At 34.1% G+C, this 25,148-nt stretch overlaps 3 protein-coding genes across 3 annotated transcripts; 2 read left to right on the top strand and 1 right to left on the bottom strand.

Annotated features, from left to right (window-relative positions):
- Nucleotides 1–121: 121 nt before the first annotated feature.
- LOC115455846 (dynein regulatory complex protein 1) lies at nt 122–6,109 on the top strand. The gene is given in 16 exon segments (XM_030184593.2): nt 122–1,117; nt 1,350–1,537; nt 1,751–1,986; nt 2,072–2,278; nt 2,360–2,527; nt 2,608–2,986; nt 3,232–3,332; nt 3,411–3,442; nt 3,444–3,537; nt 3,620–3,791; nt 3,902–3,986; nt 4,099–4,178; nt 4,813–4,950; nt 5,075–5,177; nt 5,274–5,437; nt 5,849–6,109. Coding segments are annotated over 16 exon segments (2,472 nt in total). The 5' UTR covers nt 122–983; the 3' UTR covers nt 6,040–6,109.
- Nucleotides 6,110–7,679: 1,570 nt separating this feature from the next.
- LOC115455803 (androgen-induced gene 1 protein) lies at nt 7,680–12,048 on the top strand. Its single transcript, XM_030184530.2, has 3 exons — nt 7,680–7,824; nt 8,005–8,159; nt 8,251–12,048. The coding sequence occupies exons 2-3, from the start codon at nt 8,013–8,015 to the stop codon at nt 8,806–8,808; spliced, it is 705 nt and encodes a 234-aa protein (XP_030040390.1). The 5' UTR covers nt 7,680–7,824; nt 8,005–8,012; the 3' UTR covers nt 8,809–12,048.
- A 1,913-nt stretch (nt 12,049–13,961) lies between these two features.
- Nucleotides 13,962–24,942, bottom strand: LOC115455820 (dyslexia-associated protein KIAA0319). Its single transcript, XM_030184559.2, has 14 exons — nt 24,460–24,942; nt 23,581–23,811; nt 22,511–23,046; nt 22,244–22,364; nt 21,686–21,915; nt 21,188–21,410; nt 20,635–20,792; nt 19,869–20,009; nt 17,863–18,103; nt 16,473–16,663; nt 15,872–16,162; nt 15,364–15,571; nt 14,696–14,863; nt 13,962–14,200 (listed from the first exon to the last, which is right to left on the bottom strand). Exons 1-14 carry the CDS (start codon nt 24,626–24,628, stop codon nt 14,034–14,036), a joined length of 3,075 nt encoding a protein of 1,024 aa, XP_030040419.1. The 5' UTR covers nt 24,629–24,942; the 3' UTR covers nt 13,962–14,033.
- Nucleotides 24,943–25,148: the final 206 nt, after the last annotated feature.

The raw sequence follows: 25,148 nt of genomic DNA, 5'->3' as shown, positions 1-25,148 counted from the left end.
ATTTTGTTTGATTGCTTCATCATACCTTATAATATAATTGACTATCAAAATATTATGTCATGTCCACCATTGAACTGAAAACACAAAACTTTCGTCGAAATGCATAGCATTGAAAACAATTGGAGGAGTAATCTCTGCTGATTATGGTACGATACCTTGTCCAGCAGGTGGACATATTTTGCGTTGATCTCTTGCGAATGTGGGCATGGAGTACGTAGGTTAGTTGCTCTACAGCTATTATAAAAAAAGATTTCATCAAGTCTTTATTAAGTTGGTTAATTAAAAACTATGCTAATTAATAATTATTATGCAGATGAGAGGAGGTATATTTGACAAGTAATGTCCGTTGCCAATAGGTAACGTTTAAACAATGTCATAACTAATCCATGGATTTACATTGATCATTACATGCATATTGCCTTATGTCAAGTAATTAAAACTGATTTAAAGTATTGATTTAAAATATGAATTGGTTAGACTGTTACCTGTGCCCTTAATATGGTCCTAAAACTCAGGACAATGACAAGCATGTTCTGAGGCCTAAACCCTTTGAAAGATTAGCCATATAGTATCATGTACAGTCGGTCACAAAAGGAACTGAATAAATTAAAAATATTGACGAATCAAAATGTTTGCCTCTGTAATCCACATTATAACATTATTTTATATATAAAGAAAATGGAATATTTCTTTTGAAGTTCTGTACAAGTGTTTCAAGATTGCAAAGTACAGAGACTTGTGGCTGACCGTACCTTAGCGTTGGTTGTTCTCGTCTCGAAACAAGCGTTAATCGATACAATGGTCAATGAAACTCTGGTTACCAGTGCACTTCCTGAAAAATGTATGTTGCTATAGTAATGTAAAGTTGATTTTGTCATAACAACCTTTGATAACAAGGTATTATTAGCGATTTAGCATTTTTTTTAGTTCCATTGTTTCATAGCTCGTAATAATACGTGTATAATAATCACACACTAGACATTATGTACGGTGGGCTTGAAACTGAAGACGACGATGTACTTGCACCCAAAGAACCCCAAGTTACATCACACGATCCTCACGAACGGAAAGCGGCCCGGGCATTACGAATCAAAAGAAGGCAGGAAGCGCTTAAAAGGTAAGGTAAGGTAAAGGGATTTTTTATTTATTCGAACCCTGGATCTCTGCGCGTTAATAGCACTTGTACCGTGTACAATTAAAACTACACCATCGAAGTATGACTACCACATTGAGATCTTGGGTTGAATCCTCACGAAGGATTAAATTATAAAGTGACAATTAATCTGTTTAGTATTAGCTCGGAGTCTGGAAAATAAATAATATAAATATGTTATTTAACACATTATTAGAGCTGAACAGCCAACCGAAGAAGCGGCCGCAGAGGAGGAACCAGGCCCAATAGAACATGCGACGGCATCTGCGGCGGAGGAGCTTCAACGTTTATCTCTCGATGGCGCTGCCAAAGTTACCAACGTAAAAGTGACGACAGACGAACGAGAAGTCATTCGACGAGCATTGTTTGCGGACAATATGAAGAGTAGGTACTTATTCAGTTTATTGTTAAAACTTAAATTTATACGTCTACCTCGTTTATATGAGGAATTATAAAAAGGTAGTTCTATAGTCTCCACATTCTAGTTAATTGTTACAACTTCAACAAGGTCGGGCCTAGGGAGTAGGTATAATAATATTTGCATATAATACTTGCGCAAAGCCTAAGCTGCCTTTTTATAATGTATTATTTTAATAGGTCTGCTGCAGAAAATCGAAGAAGAGGCTGCAGAAGCACAAACACAATATGAAGTAATTACAGCAAACTGGGAAAATATGCTTACCATTAAAGATCCTCTGGATATTGACGCGGAAATTAAAGAACAAAAAAGAAAATGTGATATTTTACTGGAACAAAAGAATACACTTATTAATGAACTTAAAAATGATCTGAAAAGATTAGATGATGCATATTATGAAGATTTAGAAAAACAAGTAGGCAATACATATTATAGCAATAATAGTATTAAGGATTTAATCAAATTTTGTACAATTTAATCGTGGCAAAATTTTATTTTAGGATAATGATATTAAAGAGTTGTCCGATCGAGTAGAAAAGCAAGTAACAATAATGCAAAGAGCTTACGAAAAACAACTGAGTTTGATTGAACAAGCCATTAATATAGAACGCGAAGCAATGGTAGACCATAACAATAAAAGGTGGGAAGCACTCTATAAACAGCGTGATAGAGAAGAAGTAGCTCATATGGAATACAGTTACAAACAGGCTAGTATTAAAGTGATCCATTTTTAATAGATAAAAAGAAACATAGACTAATGTATTTACTTTTCTACGTTCTCAATGTAGCTAGAAGAGCACAAACAAGAAATAGAAAGTATAATGTGGGACCATTACGAAAAATATCGTCAGGCAAAAATAGAACTTGAATCTCTGATTCAAGAGTTACAAAAAGAACTGGAAAAATTAAAGGCAACATGCATAATCAATACGGAAAAGATTGGCTATAATTATCAGGTAGGATTTCTTCTCATTTTATACTTTACAGGCAATAATAAATAATATCCTAAAAATATCAATTTATGTTTCTTACATAGATATTAAAAAAGCGTGAAGAGGAAAACGTTTTTGTCAGATCCCAACAAAAACGAAAACTAAATAAAATGTCTGACGTTGCCAACTCTCTACGAGCGAAGATTCGAAAAGCTGCCGAAGATGGAGCTATAGAAGAAGTAAAGGCTGACGCTGAAATAGTCAAATTAATGCAGACGATGGATGATTTAGAAAAGAAATCCGATCAATTTAAGCAAGTCAATCATTTCAAGTTCAGTCAAATATGGCGTATGGCAGCGGTCAAGTGCGCTCAGTTAAGTCGTGAAATACGTCATGGGGAAGTGGCGTTACATGCCCATATCCTTGCTGAACCTCCGCCACCGCCGCCACTGCCTCCACCTAAAAGCCCTCTGGCGAAGTATGGTAAATAGATACAGTCCACTCTCGATAATTTGAAACTCAAGGGATTAGAGAATAACTTCAAATATCTGCTTGCGGTTTTTATAATGTTTCGTATATATTTAGTAGGTAACATCGAACACCTAATGAAATATTTTGAAACATTGGAAAATCAATTTTTTTTTGTCGATTGGACAAAGAAATAAATTGTTGTACATGATTTGATTTTGTCCAATTTTATAAATTCTCGTGTTAATTCTACTTTACAGAACAGGAGGAAGCAGCAAATATTCTTAAAAAAGCTAAGATTGGTGAGAAAGTAGTACTTGATCCTCAAAACTCTGCTACAACAGAAGACAAGGAGCGACTGGTATATATTAGAAGTAGTTTAAAAATAACTGTTTTGAAGTTAGGTACTTACTATTTGAAAAATTTATGATTTTTTCAGGTTCGGCATATCCTTCAGCTCGNTTTCAGACAATACGGGGTTTTTAGTTGAAAATCGGTTATTGACATTGATAGAAAAATATCAACCATCGGCTAGAAATTTGTGTACGTTGGATGCAATATTTATGGTAATATTCATAGTCTTTATATATTTGTTAAATCAATAATCTAAAGAAAATATGTCCATTGTGTAGAGGTTTTGTTTTACAGGCTTTGGAAATACAAGCCGAAGAAGATGTGGATTTGTTGTGTAAAACATTTTTGAATTATGCATTCTGTCCTATTTGCGTTGGTTTGGAAATGACGTCCGAGATGTTGGAACCTTCGTGCGTGTCTCAGGAGGAATCACACCATGCAAGCATGAGCGTGAAATCTATGCGAGGTAGAATAATACGAGATGGATTAGGCTAAGCTCTATACTCTATCAATTTGTTGCAGTATGATTAATGTAGACGTATGACATTGGTATAAAAATTATCTAATGGGTTCTAGGTGACCGATTGTCTATAAGAGGCAGGACAAGTATTGCAAGAAGTATTTCTGCAAGTACGTCGAGATCAGCTCATGTTGGTATTAGGTATAAAAATGTTTCAATATTATTTATTATCTACTACAAATATTACTCAACAGTCACGGACTAAGATTAAGTTTTTTCTTATAGTCTGTATAAATGTATATATTTTAAATAGGAGTAACGAGCTCTCACCGGCTGATCAACAACTAATCACAGAAGCTGATGAGATAATACAAAAATGCGGAGATCCTCAAGGTATTCGTATAAGACATTTGTCTCATCGCCGATGAGGCAGCGACGTACTAGTGACTATTTTCCCGCTCAAAAAACGATAGATGTAGATCAATAAACGATATATATAATATGTTGATGGCTGACTGTCCACATTCCACATTCCTAGCGAGAACGTTCTCTACTAGTTTGGGGTAGCGACAAGAGTTATCAAAGACCCGCTGAGCAATGCTCGCTAATCACTCAGAACACTCGCTGAAAGACTACAAGCGGTCACTCCCTACTACATTGCGAGTAAACACAGCTCAGCGACAAAACTATCGGAACTATACATTCGCTCAAAGACGGCATTATAGGGAGGCAAACCGGGCAACCGCCCGAGGCCTCGCGCCCACAGGGTCGGTGACTTGACGACCTTTTTTAACGATCTAACTGACTGAACTATTAAACCGGGCAAAGTTGTTTTTGCTCCGCTCGGGCCTTGCATGTTTTTTTTTGTATTTGCTTACGCCTGGAGCCTCGCGTCGGTTAAAACCGCCACTGCACTCGCTTATCTATGCTCGTTCATCATCGGTGGTGAGACAAGTAACTTAGATCAGTACAATGAGATTTCTTTTTAACCTTAATAATTAACTAATTGTTAAATGTCAATTTTTAGCTGTGGCCCCTCCCACGGGCACTGTGCCCGATGGAAGTGGATCAGCGTCAGCTCGGCGAGCTGGAACACGTGGTGTAACAGTATCTTCGCAACCCACACTTACTGCACAAAAAACTGCGAATCCTTTTTTATGTCCTCGTTAGTATTTTCTTTTACCGATACCTATATAAAAATAAAAAGCTTAAACATGTAGTTACATGCAGTGGTAGTGGTAGTACATGCATGCCATATAATTAGACTACAAAATTACTTTTATTTTCAGTGGGGCATCAGCTTGAAATAGAACCAATGCAAGTACTGATTGCTTTAGGAGAATTCATTAAAGCTTTTGTACCGCCGGAGAAGATGAAATTATACAAAATATTGTACGTTTTCATCGAAACTATTAAAGTAAATTAATCAAAATTTTTTGTTACTGAGTTTTCAGATTTTTATAGTTCCTACTTATTTTGCGTTTCCAGAGATAGTGTTAAACCTCCAAATTTCGAAACACCATCTCGTCGGCTTACAACTGAAGAAATTGATCAATATTGGACTCAGTGGAAGAACGTTTTTCCACCAGAGAAAGATAGATTTTGGGATGGCCTGCTAACCGGACTCAATAGTTATTTGTCCATTTTGCAAGGTGAGGAGTTAATAAATCCTTTTGCAGTGCTTATTCAATGTCACGTGCAATCACATCGACAAGCATTTTTAAAACGAAGTCTCTTATGAAAAAGTTTGTTTTCTATGTTTTAGTAACATTAATTAATAAAAAATTGCTGCTTGGTTTTTATCAGGATGCATTTTTGTGCTGTCCTAGCTTCGAGGGTAGGGGGCGATCTAGGTGGTCGCCTTGCGCGTCAGATGCTAGAGAGGGCGGTGAAGGCTGTATGCGGTACGGACTCCTTAAGATCGACGCATATAATCTATAGTAGTTTTTGAGAACAAAAATAGTATCGCAAGTATAAAAATGGGCGTTGAGCTTTTTTACAGTTGGAAAAAATTATATAGGTATCTATTTTTATTCGCAAAGATGTATTAAATATTTTTACAGAACGTGAACGTCTTCACGATCAAGTTGTTATTCTTCGTCGTCGGAACACTGGTTTGCGGCGCTTAGTTCGTGGAGCATTACCAGAGTTACCGGCTGTACCACCTCGGTACGCCCGACAGTATCCTCCTGGCTTTACCGCGCCATATCCAGATGAAGCAGCGTTACGTTATGCCAAATTACCGCCTATATAGTAAATGTAAAAATCATTGTTTATTTTTTTTCTTTATCAATAAAAAGCATACTTTATGCAAAAAATGTTCACATCATGGTTTATTACTGATTATTAATCATGTCCTTTTAAACCTAACATCGATACATTTTTTTGTTTCATAAGTGAAATACCGTAGGAAATCCTCGTTTATTGCCACAAATTTGGTAGGAGTCGAGTAGTCTGAGGGATTCTTGTTCTGAGGATTTTTCTTAAAAACCCTTTATTTTGGAGGTTTCGCAACTGAGTTTTTGGGTATTACAAAGCCATTTGGCAACACTAGCCATCAAGCGTCATCGTTTAGAGATAAGCAAATGAAATAAATATATCGTTTATAATTATATTGATAACGATATAAGTAATCAATATCGATATATGAAAAGAAAAAATATCGATATAGAGACTATTCTCGGACATTTTGATAGTTCCGTTGACAAACTATAAAAGTATACTGCGTAATAGGTATACTTATTACTTACATTCAAAAGAAATCAAATTGGGTTCGTTGAGAAAAGAGACCGTGCTTTTGCGCGCACACCTGTTTATAAAATATAACACAGCTCTTAAAAAAATTGACGATATGTATTGTTATGTTCTGAATAAATATCGATTTTTTGCGTTATCGATACTTTTTACCCAAGCGGGCTAGCCCATCACCCATAGACTAATATATAATACTGCAAATAGACTGGCAACTCTCAGTTTGAAATTTCATAACGTTGAGCGACATCTAGACGCCATACGGGGAAATAAAATAAATATACCTATGCATGTATATGCATATATAGGTTTCTAACTTTCAAAATAATATATTTAATTCTATGTCGACCCATCGGTAGAAAAAGTCGTAATTATAAAACACTGGTTCTTAGTAACAATTTTTGGAATATAATATGCTGTTATGTAAATAACAAATTAGGAATTTATTTTATTATGTGTCGGAATCAGTGTTTTGCAGATAAACTTTGTTCTACGTATGGGTCGAAATGTAATGGTTTGACCCAATTCAAAGATAAATAAAACAATAGTATATTTTAAACTAATTTATTTCTTTTACACATTAATTAATACATTGTCTGATGTTCCGGGACATTATGTAAAATGTTTTACAAACAACACTACACTGATATAAATAGTTCAAATTTCTTATAGAGGGCCTATCTAATGTATGTCACTAACACTTACACAAACACAGTCAATAGGTATTTCTTAAATACGGAAGAATTGAAGTTCAATTCAACGTAAATATACAACAAAAAACAAAAATCACAAGAAAATGCGCTCGAGTATACAAATTAACCGACAGAAAAATATCTTATGACGTTTACTAGAAGTTGCTATTGTTTGTTAGCAGTAAACTACTATGAAATACTAAAAATATTGCTATTCGTCCAAATTTATTTTAAAATTATAAGTATTGTAGATAACTTTTATAGGAAGTAATAAAATTTATTTTTAAAGCATAACTGCTTGTTTAGTTCTAGCTTAAATAAAAAAAAATACCAGAATTATAAAAATTTATACGTACTAAAACAAACATATAATGAATTAGTCACACTGAGAAAAGATATTAAGAAAATAGTGCCATGTATAGGGGAGAGATGGCGCTTATTCTAAAAAAAAATAATTAGTTCGAAGTTACCAGGGCATGCCATCACCCATCAGTGTCGGATTAATCGTGTTATTGTGGTGTTGTGGAATCATTTTAAATTATTTATTAGACATTCCCTTCACAATATTATCTTACAAGGAAGAAGTATTCGTTCAGGTAATTAGCTAATTATTAAACGTTGATAAAATAAATTCCATATTATATGTTATTAAATACCTTATTCAACTTTTTTGATATCGTGCTGTTGACTGCCTGGGTAGGTAGCGAAGAAGTGTTTTTACGAACATAAAATATTTACCAGTAACTTCATTCGTAATAGTTTTATTTTATTTTCAGAATAAAACATGATAAGGTTATTATTCCACCTTTTTGGTGCTATACAATTCTGTTATGGATGTTACTATGATCAAGTGCACGTTACACCTCCGAGTACATCAACATCGGTAACACCTTTCGGTGGAAAATTAAAATATCTGACACATTTAGATGCGGTAAGTATACAAATAATAACTTTGTTTCAATCTTACATGAATGTGGTTTTCTTCTGATTTTTATTTAAATATATCTTTATTATTATTGCAGATAATACAAACAGTATACTTCACAATAGCATTGATGAATGATCTGTTTGGTAACAATGAGCCAACACCTTCCGAGAAACCCTTGATAAGACGCATCAAGGATATAATGTTTAGTGCTTTAGCATTTCCTGTGGCTATGTTTGTTGGCATTACATTTTGGGGCATTTACGCCATTGACAGAGAGTTGATTCTGCCAAGGAGTTTAGATCCTTATTTCCCTACATGGTTGAACCATGTATTGCATACTAATATCATGGTGTTCATATTGATTGATTTGATCACATCATTCAGAATGTACCCACGTAAGAAGATTGGTTTTTCAATTCTGTGTACTTTCATGTTAAGTTACATGGTGTGGATTCATATCATATATTTCAAAACCGGCAGCTGGGTGTATCCCATTTTGAATGTGCTCAATTGGCCAGTGAGAATTATATTTTATGTAATATGCCTTGGTTTGGTGTGCAGTCTCTATAATGTTGGAGAGCGACTAAATCGCTATGTGTGGTATAAAGAAGTGGAGCAAACTGTTAAATCTGGAAAGAAAAAGGCTAAATAATCTTTAACAGAATTGTTTTAGACAAATGCCTAGTTACTTAGTAGCCTTGCTGTTAATGGATAATGGTAGGTTTATTACAGTAAGCTTTTGCTTATGTGGGTTTTGGGCTCAAAATTAGATTTTAGTATTTTAAATTTGTTGGTGTTTGAGCGATTAAGTGACTACTTTGATGTAAAGTTCAACTTTTTTATTATAATTGTTTGATCTACCCTGAATGTCTCAAAGGTCTTGAACAGTTTATTATTGGTTGATTCCAAGAGTTGAGAATATGACATATATACTCAATACTATGCTATTCTGTAATACTCATTAGGCGACTTAAAATTATATAGAGGTTTTATTTTACTTTTAAGTACATTGTTATTGTAAAAGATATAAACCAATTCCAATTTACCAAAGTTGACATGTTTGGAGCCAATCATACAGGCTAGAGTTGGAGCTTAATTTACTACTGCAATTAGTAGAGATCTAATTGCATAAAATAATCTACATCTGTGGAGTGTATGTCAAAAACAAGTTTAGTGATGAACTTTAATTCCATTGGATTTAATTGTTTAGGTTTTTTATTTAAATAGCAAATTAATATTTTTTTATCATCCACATTCAAGGCACATGATATTATTGCACATTACATATTATGTAGTGTTTTTTAAAAGCACTTGATGTGTTTTATGTGGTTACTTACTTTTTTATAGTTTTTTTACATAAATAGTATTTACGTACCATACTTAGATATACTTTGCCATGTGACAGCTTTTTTGAAGGCACATCTACTACTTACAGATTTTATACCTATTTCGTCAAGTTGACATTATATTATGTATTACAGAGTTTTTGTTTATATAACATGAACAATGTTTTGTGATTAAACAAGACCCCAAAGTTATCTGAAGAGGCAATGACATATAGATTTCATATTATGACTATACTGTTCATAATCATAATTGTAAAATTACCGTATTTTCTTACATAATCACTCAACTTCAGCCTTCAAATAATCTAAACAAAACATAATTAATAATTACTGATTTCATCTATTGAATTCAGATAAGATTGTTTAGAACACTATAATCAATTGGTACTTTGTTGTAATGACAACCACATAAATGCATAGTTGGTTGGCATGCTGGTAATTATTTATACCGATAATAAGCTAGATAATTAAAATCGGTTGTGAAGAAGTTTGTTTAATGGCAATAAAAATACTTGTTTATCAAATAGATACATTAGCAACGTAAGCAGATATTGTTTCGAATTTTAATTATTGTATTTAATTTTCAAAACTGTCTTAACGTTTTCATGTATACATTAGCCATTTGGGTTTTATATCAATCATTACTTTTGTAGATATCTTTTGGAAAGATATGTCCCACATTTATCCAAGTGCAGTAGTTTCAGAAGATGTATTCTTATGTTATTATGAATCAATTAAGAATTGAACTATGTTACGTAATATTCACATATAAAGTTACTTACTTATTTCTGTGTCCTTATACGATGTACTCCTACAAAGTATAATCTTTGATAAATACTCAATAATTAATTTTACGTAATATCTACCTTTATAGCTGAAGCTATTCTTTATAGACAGCCTGTAATCAGTCACTTCAGCCGCAGAATGCCCATGCCGATTGACCCTTATAATTGCTTGCTATTCTGAAGTCTATGTAGACGACGAAGTGTGCCGGACAAATTTTCTTAGACAAAAATGTCGCCTAAGATCGAAGCCTGAAATGTATATCCGTCCTAAGGTTGTGGGTATAGATTTAAAAAAAAATAATGCACAAATATCTTGCAAAAACTAATAGTAATAATATTAATACCAACCCTGTATTATATACTGTCCCAGAGCTGGGCATGGACCTCCTCTACTATGGAGAGAACCTAGGCCTTAGTCGACCACGCTGGTCTAGTGCGGGTTGGCAGATTTCATAATTCTTATGGCGAATTTTTCAGATATACAGGTTTCCTCACAATGATTCCCTTCATTGTTAAAGCAAGCGATAATTCAGAAATATAAATTTAAAAAAGTCAGAGGTGCGTGCCCTTACTTTGTGAACCTGCGGACCTTCGTTCGCATGTCCGTTCCACTCCCAACTAGGCTATCGCTGCTTTCAAAAACTAATTGCAATTAGCATTTTAAAATACCACCACTAATAGGTACCAGTAATTATTAACACAACCGGCGACTCACGCTAAACAGGAACGTTAATTTGCCATATCAGAAGTCCATTGTCTTCTGAACACCTAAGTTTCTGACAAGAATAACTGCAGCACGATCTGGGACTCATAACGAATTGCCCTGGATATTGAGAATGGCATCATCTATAATTGTTAAATCGTGCAGTCACGTAAACGCGCTGAGTGGGACAATAAATACAGTACAGAAATGCGTAATAAATGTATTGAATTGCATGTATTTCTCCCACTGTCTGATCTCTAATTGGTTGGTAAATTTTCACAGAATGCATGTATTGTAGGTAATTTGATTTTTTACATATGAAAATCGGATTACCTACTCCGTGCTGGTGAGATATTAATTATGTATTAAGTACACTCAGTCACAAAGCTGAACAATTTCAAAACTTTAAATGACTTTTTACATATAAACTTCAATCCAAGTATTATTTTTTTCTTTTCACTAATTTAAAGTCAACCCTTGGAAGTTTATTTTGCTAAATAAAAACGATTGTTGATTTGCATTCGAAAGGTATATGGTGATGTAAAATTTTGATTTTTTTCAGCTACTTTTATGACTGATTGTACATAATATAAACCACTTCTACTTATGATTTTACTGTATATATTATACTTATCACTCATGTTACGTCACGATTTGTACCTTGACAAATTCTTCTAAATTATGAACATTCCAAAGCAATATTTTTGTTAAAGTTTTTGTTACTTTTTTATAAATTATTTTTTAATTTATTTATTTAATGAAATGTTATCTATTATGGATGTCACTATTTCCTTGTCAAGTATCCGCATCTTCATTCAAATATTGTAGAATATATAAACATGTTAGACAGTTATCGCTGACTGAGTGTTGCAGATTCTCAATTTTTTTATTTGTTATAATGTAATGTAAAATCTGATATCTGGTTAAGTCGAGTGCCTATTTTGCCTAAAAATAGAGTACCTTCATGAAGTGTTCAAATTTTGCTGGTTCATAAACTTATTTATTAGCTTGTATCCTATACCTTAAAAAAGCAATAAATTTTATAATGAAATGTGTAATTTGATTTTTTATTTTATAATATACCGTTAGTATCATTATGTGGGGATAGCGAAATCGTGGGTACGAAAATTAGCAAAATGCTGAGAATGGAACGTTAGATCGATTTTGAAAAGATCTGAAATTGTGTCCATCAGGTTTATGTCTCGGTTGGTCAAAGACTATTGCTTTTTAGTCGTAACTTTTGATTTTGCCAAGCAGACGTGGATGGTCACTTGACCAAACTGCATAACGTAGTGATTTTATTTTCTTTCCTGCATAATCCAACCACCACAATTACAGATACGTATGTAAAAACGCAAAATAAAAACATGGATTGATAGCATTCAATTTATTAAAACTAAAGTAAAATATAAAATAATGGATATACAATTATCATGTAATTAAATATTAGACAATAAATCACAGAAACAAAATACGGTTACGGCGTATATTGTCTAAAATCTACTTTATTATCACTTATCAGGACTAGACTTTTATTTGAACTGTCAAAAGTAAATAAAAATAATTAAGTAGCTCACCATAATAACCTAAGGAAAACATGACTACTTAATTTATATATGTTTTTAATTGCCTACGTGATGACAAAAATAATAAGTTTTGGGATAGTTACTTACTGACAAAAAAAGGGAATAATTACTAACTACCTTACTAATAACTTTATATGGCCGAAACAGTTAATCAGTGTTTTGTCTTGCTACGTTGAGTGACGTTGTACTTCAGAGGAAGCGAGACAAAACATAATATAACTATGATAGCCGTACATATTGTTTATTAGTAAGGCCTTATGAGTAAATTAATACTTACAACAGCTTTTTATGGAATAGAACTAATTTAACACATTCAAAAGAAAATATAGCTTCAACATACACTGCATTAAATTATTTCTATATTAGTTAATCCTAATTATGTAATATGTGCGTTGTCATATTTTATTTAATTATTGAGATAAAAAAAATATATACCACCTAAGTATATTTAGAATTCGAATCTCATGTAACTGGAATTGACAACCCGATTAATTTGTAAAGAAAAAACAGTTGCAATATGCGCAAAATACATTTAAAATTAAAATAGAAACAACGAAATTCCTACACACGCATTATTTATAAAAAGCAAAATACATATCAATATTAACATATAATAATATTATTTCTTGATAATTTTGAGGTGCCTCCAGATCCCAGTTGCTAGCCAACCACTAAGCAATCCATTTATGTTCGTCATTTTTGACATGCCTTTATAATTATTCACTTCTTTATACCAGATATTTTACATAACAATGCTTTTAATGTTAGGTTAAAATTATATTTTGTCTGCAGATTACACATACAGCCAGCATGCGTCAGCTAAGTTAGTTCTCACGTTGTAGGGCGCCAGCCATAATATAATAATTGCCACTTATCGGCCACAATTCGTGTAAATAATTTGAGTAAATATTTTTGGTACGCTAAAAAGAATAAATAACACGCGTGCAGTCTTGTATTGCACGTTTTAAAATTGTTTTCTAGAATTCCAGAGCTTTGGGGATTTGTAATTTGTCATTTCTCGTAATTAAATTTAATCACGTGTTTCATAAAATAAAAAATATTTTTTTGTGTTATATACTTATTTAAGGTGGTAGCTCAAGGTCCATTTTCATACATTTTGTTTCGGCTTTAATCTGGGTAACTAAACAAGTATTGGCAGTAATTAATAATCATGGATATTTCGGCCTTTAAAATTTAATATGACGAAATTTTAAAGGCAGAAATATCCATGATTATTAATTATTTTTACGTTTTTCTTTCAACTGCGAGAACTAATCACTAACTAGACGTGAATTTAAATTCTTTACTTGCCAATACTTGTTTAGTTACCCAGATTAAAGCCGAAACAAAATGTATGAAAATGGACCTTGAGCTACCACCTTAACATTTTAATACAGTGCCGCAATAATCCAACTATTGTTTTAAAAATCTGTTCGTAATTAATTAATAATTAATAACTACGTTTTTATCTTACGCGACCCTTTATAATGTCCGTTCTTCTTCCAGCCGTTACCTTGAGGCTCGCCGTTCATCACACGCGACCCGAACGAGGTCGTTTTACCTTTAGTCTCAAATAACACATCGGAATCTGTTTCCGTTTCTGATATAATATCTTTACCGGCGACTGTAAGAGATAAAGATTTACAATTAACATCAGATATTAGAATGTACCATTTTGTGATGTGTATTTGATTTTATTTCAAAGTGTGTAGACTAAGTTGTATATAGATGTTAATCTAATGATGGCGATACATATTGGTCGTGCTTACGCCAATGCGAGGGCAAATTGACGCAAGGCCAGTCCATACGTTTGGTAAGTTTGATGAAAACCAGTGCAAGCAGTCAATATAGACGAGTTTTGCGGCGACAACATTGAATAACGAAACACTGCGTGAAATTGTAAGATATTGCATTGCACACATGTCGAGATGTTAAATATATTATCATTCAGTGATATAAGACTTAATATTTAATGTCAAGGCTGAGATGAGAGTGTACGATCAGAGGAGTGAAATCGTGTACAGACTATTCAATTTCAGTAGTTGCGTTCAGTTTAGATTAAATAAGAAAATTGAACCGTGACATGAACGGTAGTGTGTAGTGGTTATACCGTACTCACAGGGTTTCTCCTCGTGGTCGGCGAGCGGCAGCAGGCGGTACTTGGGCTTGTGGCGCGGCTTGCGGCGCGCGCACAGCCGCCGCGCCGCGCGCGCGCAGCCCCACGCCGCGCCGCCCAGCGAGCACAGCGCCGCCACGCCGCCCAGGCTCGCGTACACCACCGACCAGTCTGCACACGCATGCCCAATACAGTGCCTTGTTCCGCAACTGTTTCAAAACTATATACTGCCACTTGTGACAAATAATAATGATTTTTATAATTCACAGTTACTTATATGTATAACTATGGACATTTATAGATATTTAGTGCTAGAAGTAAAATTAGAAAAGCCAAGCATAATGTAACTAAAAATACCAAGTCGTTCGTTCTCCCGACATAGCAACCATGAAACATTCCACAATATATAAAAATTATAACAACCAAAGTAAATAGAACATGTAGGAATATTTTTAATTTTGTTTCTATATTTATTATAATAAGCGAATAAATAGCTTCTAAAAGTACGGTTAGCACGTCGTGTTGCTGGAGGAAATACCTTAAGATAATAACTTGTTATAGGAATTATAATTCAATACGCGCGCAATTTTACAGAACTATCACATCCTCTTGTATAGATCGTCCGCAAAAAACGCGCTTTAGTAGGTGGTGGCAGTATTGTGAACAGTTACCGCAGTCGGGCATCGCGTCGGGGTCTAGCTGCGTGAGCAGGCTCTGCATCCAGAAGGCGTCGCAACGGCAGGTGCGCGTGGCGTGGTCGCACGCGCCGCGCCCCGAGCACGCGCTGAGGCAGCGGCGCGAGCGCACGCGCGCGCTGCCCTCCGTGCGCGCCGCGCCGCGCGCCAGCGACAACGCTCTTATACCCTCCATGGGCTTGTTCTGCACCACGGAAATAATAAATCATTCTTTATATTTCGATTAAGTAATTTTAATTTGGGGTTTTCTATGGAAATTATTTAAGTATAAACGAATATAAAACATATCCTTAATTTCATTTGTAACTAATATTAAACATAATAAATTGGTTTTCAATTGGTTAAGCGGTCAATGGGACGAGGGTAACTTGAACACATAATAAAGGATATAAATTTATGGAGAAGGTTCAATTAACTTTAAGGGGAGGAGAGTTTGTATAATATAGTCATTATAATAGAACAGATTTATAACATCAAGACTCACATTTTCAGATAAGAAGAAAACCAGTTGCGTGTTACCAGAATCAATCTGACCGCGCACTTCTGTTACATTCATCTTTATGTCGCCTTTTAGTAATAACGTGATTTTCTGTACGAGCGAGTCCAGTTGTCCTTGCGTGAAGGTGGAAATAGGAATGTTCAGTGTCATTTCCAATAGGTTCATCTCTAGCGGGTCGGGTTTCACTTGCACGCTCACTGTGTCCCTGTCCGATTCACCTTGATCGTCCGTCACTGTTAATTCGAATACGTATCTTCCAGGCTCTATGTTTGTAAGCTAAAAACACGTACATCATTATTATTTATTTCATACTTAACGCGTAATCGCATAATAGCTACTAAATGTATTATGAGAGAAATACATGAAACTATTACGTTTTAAATTGAAACCTCAAATTGAAATACATCTTATTTAAAAGAATTTTGTTCATTTTTATTCCTTCCATATTTTCTAAAACTTTTCAATCTTCAAGCTCACGGCGGTGATTGAGGCGTTGTCCGTCAACAATGTTGGTTTTACAATAACTACCACCATTTTAAAATTATACAAAACTAAAAAGATATTAAAAATAAAAATGAACACATACCATAAGCACTGGTTTTGTGTCAGAGTTGAGCACGACGGTGCCCGCAGCGAGTCCTGACCCAGACCTTGTCCATTTCCAAGACACGATGCGGAAATCGTCGGAAGACTTGGACCCATTCAATATTAAAACCGCTAGTGGAAGATTCAATACCTGGTCGCCACCGGCATCCGCTTTCGGAGGACTGTTTTTATCTGTTGAATATTGGTAGCGAGGCGTTAATTACATCAATTAATAAGTATGTATATTTTGGATTTATGCAAAATGGTGGTAAAACATTACATAACATAGCATTAAAGTCTACCGGAGACCGCGAACCTTTATTGGCTAAGGCACCATAATTTATATAAAATAATAGTTCCATCCATTCATCCGTGCCATACAGGGCCATAGTTATTCAGGGGCATTTTTCTGCCGACCATTATGGTTCCAACTATACTTTTGTTCGTATACATTTTGATTTATTATTGTCGTGCCCGGATAATATGGACGGGTAGAATTGCTTACCCATCCCTGGTCTAACGAATTAGTAATTAATCTTGATATATATGAACATTTAGATAATACTTTAGTTATTACTGTTTAAACTCTCTAAGCTTCATGTGCAGTCGTTAAATAACACTAAACTAATTCCTGGATTCTTGATGAATTTTTCCGCTTTAATTCAAATTATCAATCTCAATGCATTCTTGTAGAGGATTTGTTACCCATATATATTAAATGCATAATTACATCTATTCCTAAATAACATCTATTTCGTCAACGCATCCGACCACTATACAGCTAAGGGCCAATTTCACAATGTTCAAGTAAATGCTATCTGCCAGTTAACGTACAAGACAGTTGATGCTAAATGCAATCTTCTTGTTTACTATTTATTCTAAAGCTTGAATTTAATATTTGATCGCCCTATATTATATTTGACGAATAGCGTTTATTTGCAAATTATGAAACAAGCTTTAAATGGTATTAAACAATGAAATGATGGACAGGCATAGGAATAAGGAAAGGAACGCATACTCAAGGAATCGTCAGTTAAAAATTTCGTCGTATTAAATTTTAAAGGCCGAAATATCCATGCATATTAATTATTTTTACGTTTTTCTTTCAACGGCGAGAACTAATCACTAACTAGAAGTGAATTTAAATTCTTTACTTGTCAATACTTGTTTAGTTACCCAGATTAAAGGTGAAACAAAATGTATGAAAATGGACCTTAAGCTATAACCTTAAGGTTTATTTTGTAATATTTTCAAACATATTACGTTTACAAGATGTCTATATACGAATGTGATCTGCAGAACATGAGAAACAAAATAACATGCATCAAATATGAATCCTGTTATAAAAAAGACGGGTTTAGTAAAGCTATGTACAGCAACAGAATACTTACTCTGAGCGACAGTGACGGTGACATTGTCAGTGGCGGAGTTGCCATTGTCGTCGAGTACCGTGAGGGAGAACACGTACTGGCCCTTAGTGAGTGCGGTGGCGTTCGCTACGGACTCGTTAAAGTTAACGATGTTAGAGTTAGTGGGACCGGAGAGACAGCGCCACGTGTACGCCACTATTCTGTGGTCGTCGTGAGACGCGGAGCCGTTCAGCGTGATCCAGGTTTGTGGCAGTGATATGAACTGGAAATTTACACTTATTTACATGATCGTTTTGAGTTGTTAGTACAAGCCTGAAATGATAAGATGCAATTATAAACTTATTTTGAAGATATGATATGGTAAATTGAAATTGATATTACTACGAAAATAGTATATTAGACTAACAAGATTTATAATTATATTAATTATTAAATACCTATATGTAACTATAATTAATATACAACTTTTAGTGTGATTAATTTACAATTCATTACCCATTAAACCATAATTAAGTTGTAAAACATTATCGAAATATGTAGAATGTTATTCCATGGAGTGTTAGTCTCTGATTGTTACAGAATCATGCAATGCGCTTAGTGATAATGTATGTACACCGGTAGTCCGCTCATATCCACTGCATAAACAGTCAATCAGCTATATTCCGGCCTGAATTCGCAGCGAATATAGGTTATTATGTTATCTCACTTGTTATAATTAACACAATTGTTTAATAGAAAAATGAGTATGTAAAATTAGATCCACAATGCGTAACGTCCATGCGACATCTTACTTCGTCCTCCATACAAGGTTCATAACGTCAGCTTCGCTTTTGAAGGCAAACTGTCGAAAGCAATTACTATTTCAAATTATGATTTCACATACACACACACGCCTGGTATCCACGAAGGGGTAGGCAAATGCGCACCTGGTGCATCCACGTTCCATCGTGTGTATTCCGTCTCATGATGTGATAGGGAGCGAGTCTATCACCATTTCGGGCACATATTCTATTCTCCGAAGTCATATTGAGTAGAAAAACCAATATCAAATTATCAGACCCGGGAATCGAACCCATGACCTCAGCACACAATTAATTAATTTTGGAAGCAGTATTTTAAAAAATATTCAGTTATGGCCCGTCCCCGTGAAAACGGCTTTGAACTATTAGCTCTATCTTTGTCGGCGCGCGAGTTACGGGCGGAAATATGCAAAGATTTACGAATTATTTCCATAAAAATAAATTTTACGTGTTTGAAATTTTGTAACTACTTTGTTTTATTTCTTATTAAATTGTCTGTTTAATAGATTATTTACGGTTAAGATAGTCTGGTTTCACAATAAAATTAAGTGTACTTTAAAAATGGACGGAATCAACGGTTTCAGTGATATTCATTATGAATTTTACGAATCATATCCACATTATAAAGAATTTAAACAACCAAAATGAAGATAACTTATTTCAGAAATTTTTTCTATATGTATAGTAAATTCCGAATTATTTTTAAATCTTCTAAAATTAGGTTAGCGCGTTGTTTTACAGGAGGTTAGCCTTAAGCGGTTATTTCCACGTACAAATGTATGCGTCTCCCGAGTGTGGATTACATTGCTGTGGCAAAATGAACTCTATTATATATATATTACTTCATTTAGTTTATGTATATTAAAGCACGGCGAGCGTACAGCTGGGCTGTAACATGTTTGATTGCCTTTACTAAATAACAGTTCTCATCCTGTTTTCATGTCCTTTAAGTTTAGAAATTCTATCCTTATCGTAACTTTTTGAATATATATGATTCATAATGATTACTGTTGAGTATCTTCTCTGCCAGACCGAGCTGGCTTCTTTGTTTACTAAGTATATTTTTCATTTATTTTATTTTCAATATAAATTGTCTTTTTTATATAAGCTAATTTAATTAAGTAATAATTAAATATTCTCATATACCTTGACTTATCATAAGTGCAACCATGTTCGCCTACGTGATGAATAAAGCAATTTTTTTTTTTTTTTTTTGAAGTAACTTACGGCGTCTGGTCCAGCGTCGGCCACGGGCGGAGTGTTGGTCGGGGGCTTCACGAACACGTGCACATCGGCCGTGGAAGACTGCCCCGACGAGTCCGTCACTTTCAACACAAACGTATACACGCCTTCGGATAAGTTTGACAACTGGAACGGAAACAAATTACAATTATATTGATTTGATTCTTCCTAATCGAATTTAGGCCACGAAGACCAATCTCAACGGAGATCTGCCAAGTACGCTAGAGATATTATAGTGCACAAGTGTGTTCGCAATACACAGGTGCACTCTTTGTTCCTTCACTCTTATAGTCCGGTGAGACGGCAATCCGACATGACCGGAGAAAGTTCACGCGCAGGACCAACGACGCAACGAGCGACGGGGGTGTCACACCGTCAACTTCCTGACTCCAAGCTGCGATTGAGTAATTTTTTAAGATAGAAAAACCCAGTCACAATTATTTTGGCTCGACCTAGGAATTGAACCCAGGTCCTCAGCGCGATAGTCGTACTCGTACTGTGTACAATTACAACTACGTCATCGTGGCAATCAACAATTATATATCTTATTACTCATAGTATAAGTGCAACAATATGTCAAGATTTTTGTATTTATAACATGAATGCAGTACGCATTGAAAGTCCATAGCCTTGTGTTAACACAAAGACTATTCTTTCGCCTGGAAAAATAAATAATAGGTAAAAGTATACTGAGATGTTTTTATATGGGTCTAGCTGTGAGGAAGCATTAGTTGATATATTGATTACTCACTTGCAAATATGGTGAATGTGTGTTTTGCATGTCCACAGCTTTATTTTCGTCTTCCGCTGATTTTGTCCATTCCCACGACTTAATTTCATGGTCATCAGTCGAAAGACTGCCATTCAACGTGAGGTTATTGTTTGGCAAATATATTATAACATCTTGGCCTGCAATACATTAAACATTTATTTAATAAAAATAATGACAAAAAAAAACATAATATTGCCTAAAACGAATTTTACGTCATAACTCTATGTAAATAATAATAAATAATATTAATAATATCAGCCATGTATTATGTACTGTCCCACTGTTGAGCATGGGCCTCCTCTACTACTGAGAGGGATTAGGCCTCTATAAGTCTACACAGTGCAATAAAATTAACACCAGAAGATGATAAGTTGTCATTTGAGGCATAGTTATAATTGAAACAAAACTGCTTTTGTTGATTATCTATCTTCTATCTTATGTAAATTTTATAATCAAATGTGTGATAACGGCTATCAGATAGTCCATGGAAATAACATTATCTATTTGTTGCTTTTTATTTAACCACACTAACCTGCATTAGCCTCAGGCGGGTAATCTGTATGATTCAACACGGTAATGTTAGCTGTAGTTGAATTTTTCACATGATCAGAATCCTCCACAGTCAATTTAAATGTATAGTTTCCGGGCTGTTTTAAATCTTTCAACTCTAAAGTGGGTTTATCTTGCAGTGGAGGCTGATATCCAATTGGTCCAGATATTAGGTCCCAGTGCCATGATATAATGGCATCGTCATCCTGTGGCAAAGTATTAGGCTTTTAACATTAAAGTAGACTACCCCGAGTCTAATAATATTTTTTCTAGGTTGAATTACATACTACAATCAATTGAATATTCTTAAAATTTTATTAATAAAAACATAGTTTTTAAGATATATCATTCTTATCATAAATACATAAAGAGTCTTTTTTATGCATATTATTATATTTAAAATATAAATCGATAGCAAAAATATAATATAATTAAATTGTCTAAACACGTTTATTCAGTAGACATTTACAACATCATTTACCTTGCTGGCGCTGCCGTCAAGTACGGCAACTGTGTTGGGCAACTTTACTGTCTGCACTTGCGGTGTGATCACCACTTTAGGGGGCGTGTTGATTCGCTGCGGCGGCAAAACTGTCACGTTGGCGTAGCCTTCACCGTAAGAGTTTGTACCATTCACTGTCAATTTGAATCTATACTGACCTTCAGTTAGATCAGTTAATGAAACCGTAGCGCCATTTTGGTTCATATTTCCTGGAAAGACAATCAGTAATCATAATGGAACATATTATCAGAATTTAATCTCGCTTGAAAAAGCGTTCAACCACATCGTTTGCAGCATGACTAATTATTGTAAATATTATAATGCTAATTAATGTAGATTTATGTTCTTTATAGTTATGAAGTGGATATTTTAACTAAAAGGATGTGCGTGGGCGTAATATCTGGGGTTAAACCTACAGGCCCTAAAATACATTAACTTCGCATTATCGCGAATGTTTTTAGAGTGTAAAATAAGTAAGATATTAAATTCTTAGGAAATCAATTTTGTAATGTAAATGTAATAATGAAGTTTGTTTACCTGTAAATCCGCCTTTCGGCTGGTCAACTAAAGTCCAAACATAATTATAATGACTCATAGTAGCTTTCTCATCAGGTATTGTATAAGCTGCTAAAGTTACTTCATTTTCGGGTAGTTGCACCTGAAAGAATCGTAAAATTGATTTATACAATGTGACTATCTTATTCAATGTAATAATGAACTACCAAATCATTTTAATAACTTTGCAACTTAAATAAACAGTAAGTTTAGCATTCAAAGATGCCACTAAATGTTTCTTGATATTACCTTTTTGGACAATATTGACACCATTAAAGTCTGAATATTCTTAGGTGATGTATTTTCTGGTTTAAAATCAGTCTTAGGATCTGGCTCATCACTCTTCTTCAATGAACTCAATGGTAATGTTTGTTCTTTGGAGAAAGGCCTCATTGTTTGCACACATGACCCTTGAGCATTTTCTTCAGTACCTGGTACACATTTGCAAATACCGTGTCGCATCTTCAAGCCTAACGGTATGCATTCAGCATTAAATGGACATTCATCCACACCAACTTCACAAGATATCTTCTCTAAGAAACTAGATGCGTCCATAATCATATCGTTGTCTGTATTTGTCCTATATTTATCATAAGATCTAGCATCTTCATCGTCCATTGTAGGTAAATTGTTAATGAAATGTGATAAGAAGTTGGACTCCTCTTCTTCTGATAAGAGATCATTGCGATGACTTGTATAAGGCGAGTAAATTGTCTCTTCTTCTGGTGAATAATTAGTATTCAGATCTCTATAATTCGACTGGTCTAGTATATCTGACCAATTCTCTGGAATAATCAGTTTCATATAAAAACACACTCACCCAGAGAACCATTACAAGGGATTAGCAAAAAAAAACGATATTTATCTTTAGTTTTATATGAATAACAATTTGGCACGAAAGAATCATGTAAAATTTAGGTAAATTATTCTATGTAACGTTTTTATATTTACATGGCAAAGTGGACCCACTACACTCTATGAGAAGTGGAGTGAGGTCCAATAGAATGTCAACTGATGAAAGATGATTACACCCTTGGCAGTCAACATAATTATGCAGACCTGTTGGGTCTGGATATACAAAGGCTGATCCCAGATCGCGACATACTTACGTGAGCCACTATGGCGGGTTTTAACACCTTGTGTACGGTGGTCACTATCCAGGTGGATATAAAATATATCCTACCACCAGCAAACTTTCTTTTTTCTTTCTTTAAACCATATTTAATTACATAAATACATGTTTTGAAGGCTTTTTGTTACAGAAACATTGACTAAAGGATTACAGTGTAGTTAGTATTAAAAATTAATAAATAATTTACCGTTGGCAAGAACTGGCTTGACTAAAATCATGGAGACATGTGATTCCCACTTACGGCTTCCCGTTCTTAACAAAGGCAAGCATAGCTCATTACTGACGCATTCAACATGATAGCACCTCGAGTCCACAATGAACACAATATTACAAGTCGCTGTATAGCAACAGGACATCACACATTGACGAAGGCCTTTGAGACCAATCTTCTGTGTAAAATTTCCTGCTGTAAGATTGCCTAAAAGAAATATTATACATTTTCATAAGTTCATACACTTAGAAAGATTATAACCACTTAAGACATTGCAATTCCATATAATTTTAACAGGTATTGGGCAGCGGCAGTAGAAGAATGTGACAATTATTAATGAATAACAATATAGTCTCTATTAAGATTGTTACTACTCTTGTTGCAGAAAATTTGCTGTTCTGTTATATAGTTGCATTGGGTAACATTTAAACCTTGCAAGCATGATAATGGCCACCAGTAATCACCAGTCAGAGGTTTACATGTAATGGATAACCAAATACATGCCACCTTCTTTTATACATAGAATATTTTAATAAAGGTGTTCTTTGAGGTGTAGCTGTTAGCCAAGAGCTACTAAATATTACCTACATATAAAAGAGCCTTGAGTTTGTGTGAATGCTTATTAAACATTATACAATTATAATGCAGATAAAAATAAACCTTATTAACACCAATGTAAAAAAAGTCATTTGTAGTTTTAGTAAATAAACATACAAACACTTTCACTGAAATATAGAAAATTACTATTGACTATGTTCGCATAGAAAATCATTAGAAAGGTAATCATTGCGAGCCATATTCTTTCAATGTAGTTGGTATTTATTCAAATTCAAAATATAATTATTTATTACTTACCGGTTGGCGCATAGTTGACGAAATTTTTTGGGTATAATTTGGGACATTTATTATTTTCATATTTTTCACTCCACGCTTTATTAAATTGAGACAAAGATATCCTGATATTTAGTAAAAACACTAAAATAAATAAAGATATACATAGGCTAGTTATATTCATATGGGACATATTTCCTTACAAAATAAAAAAGGGAATAAATAAATATAAATAAATTTTATCTGTATTTTCACGCAACGTATAAATTCAATATTGTCACGACACTGTATTGTTCAAAGTTATCTCAATTACAGGATATAAAGTGATTTGATACAGTCTAAGCGTGGGTGTAGCGATAAAAATGTTTATTTATTTGTTGTATTATATATCTTCTGAATAGGAATAATCCAAATTTTCATGGTTACTGGTGCACAAAGATATGAATTTATCGTTTTGTTTATTCTCTTTACATACGGATTGATATTTGGAAATGAGATGGATGTGATGTCATGTTTTACATGATAGAGAATATTTAACATGCATTGTTTTTCATTTATACACAGGACTGCACCTATATCTTGTTTCACTCGTTCTAATAACCTGCTGCTGTAAAATCTAATATTTCAGACTTGGAACGTGATCTGATATTATTTTTAGGGATGGGCGAATGATAATAATAAATCGATATTATATTATATCGTATGGAATCGAT

Source organism: Manduca sexta, chromosome 10 (genome assembly GCF_014839805.1).
Source record: "Manduca sexta isolate Smith_Timp_Sample1 chromosome 10, JHU_Msex_v1.0, whole genome shotgun sequence".
NCBI classification, from domain to species: domain Eukaryota; kingdom Metazoa; phylum Arthropoda; class Insecta; order Lepidoptera; family Sphingidae; genus Manduca; species Manduca sexta.
The sequence above is the reverse complement of the archived record's forward strand: the minus strand, read 5'-3'. Positions and strand labels throughout refer to the sequence as shown.

Coding starts and splice junctions, on each gene's coding strand:
- LOC115455820 (XM_030184559.2), bottom strand. CDS start 24,628: ATGTCCCATATGAATATAACTAGCCTATGTATATCTTTATTTATTTTA. Junction 18,104..19,868: donor CCGACGCTGGACCAGACGCC/GTAAGTTACTTC, acceptor GTAAATTTCCAG/TTCATATCACTGCCACAAAC. Junction 14,864..15,363: donor CGACGCGATGCCCGACTGCG/GTAACTGTTCAC, acceptor ATGCGTGTGCAG/ACTGGTCGGTGGTGTACGCG.
- LOC115455803 (XM_030184530.2), top strand. CDS start 8,013: ATGATAAGGTTATTATTCCACCTTTTTGGTGCTATACAATTCTGTTAT. Junction 8,160..8,250: donor ATCTGACACATTTAGATGCG/GTAAGTATACAA, acceptor TTATTATTGCAG/ATAATACAAACAGTATACTT.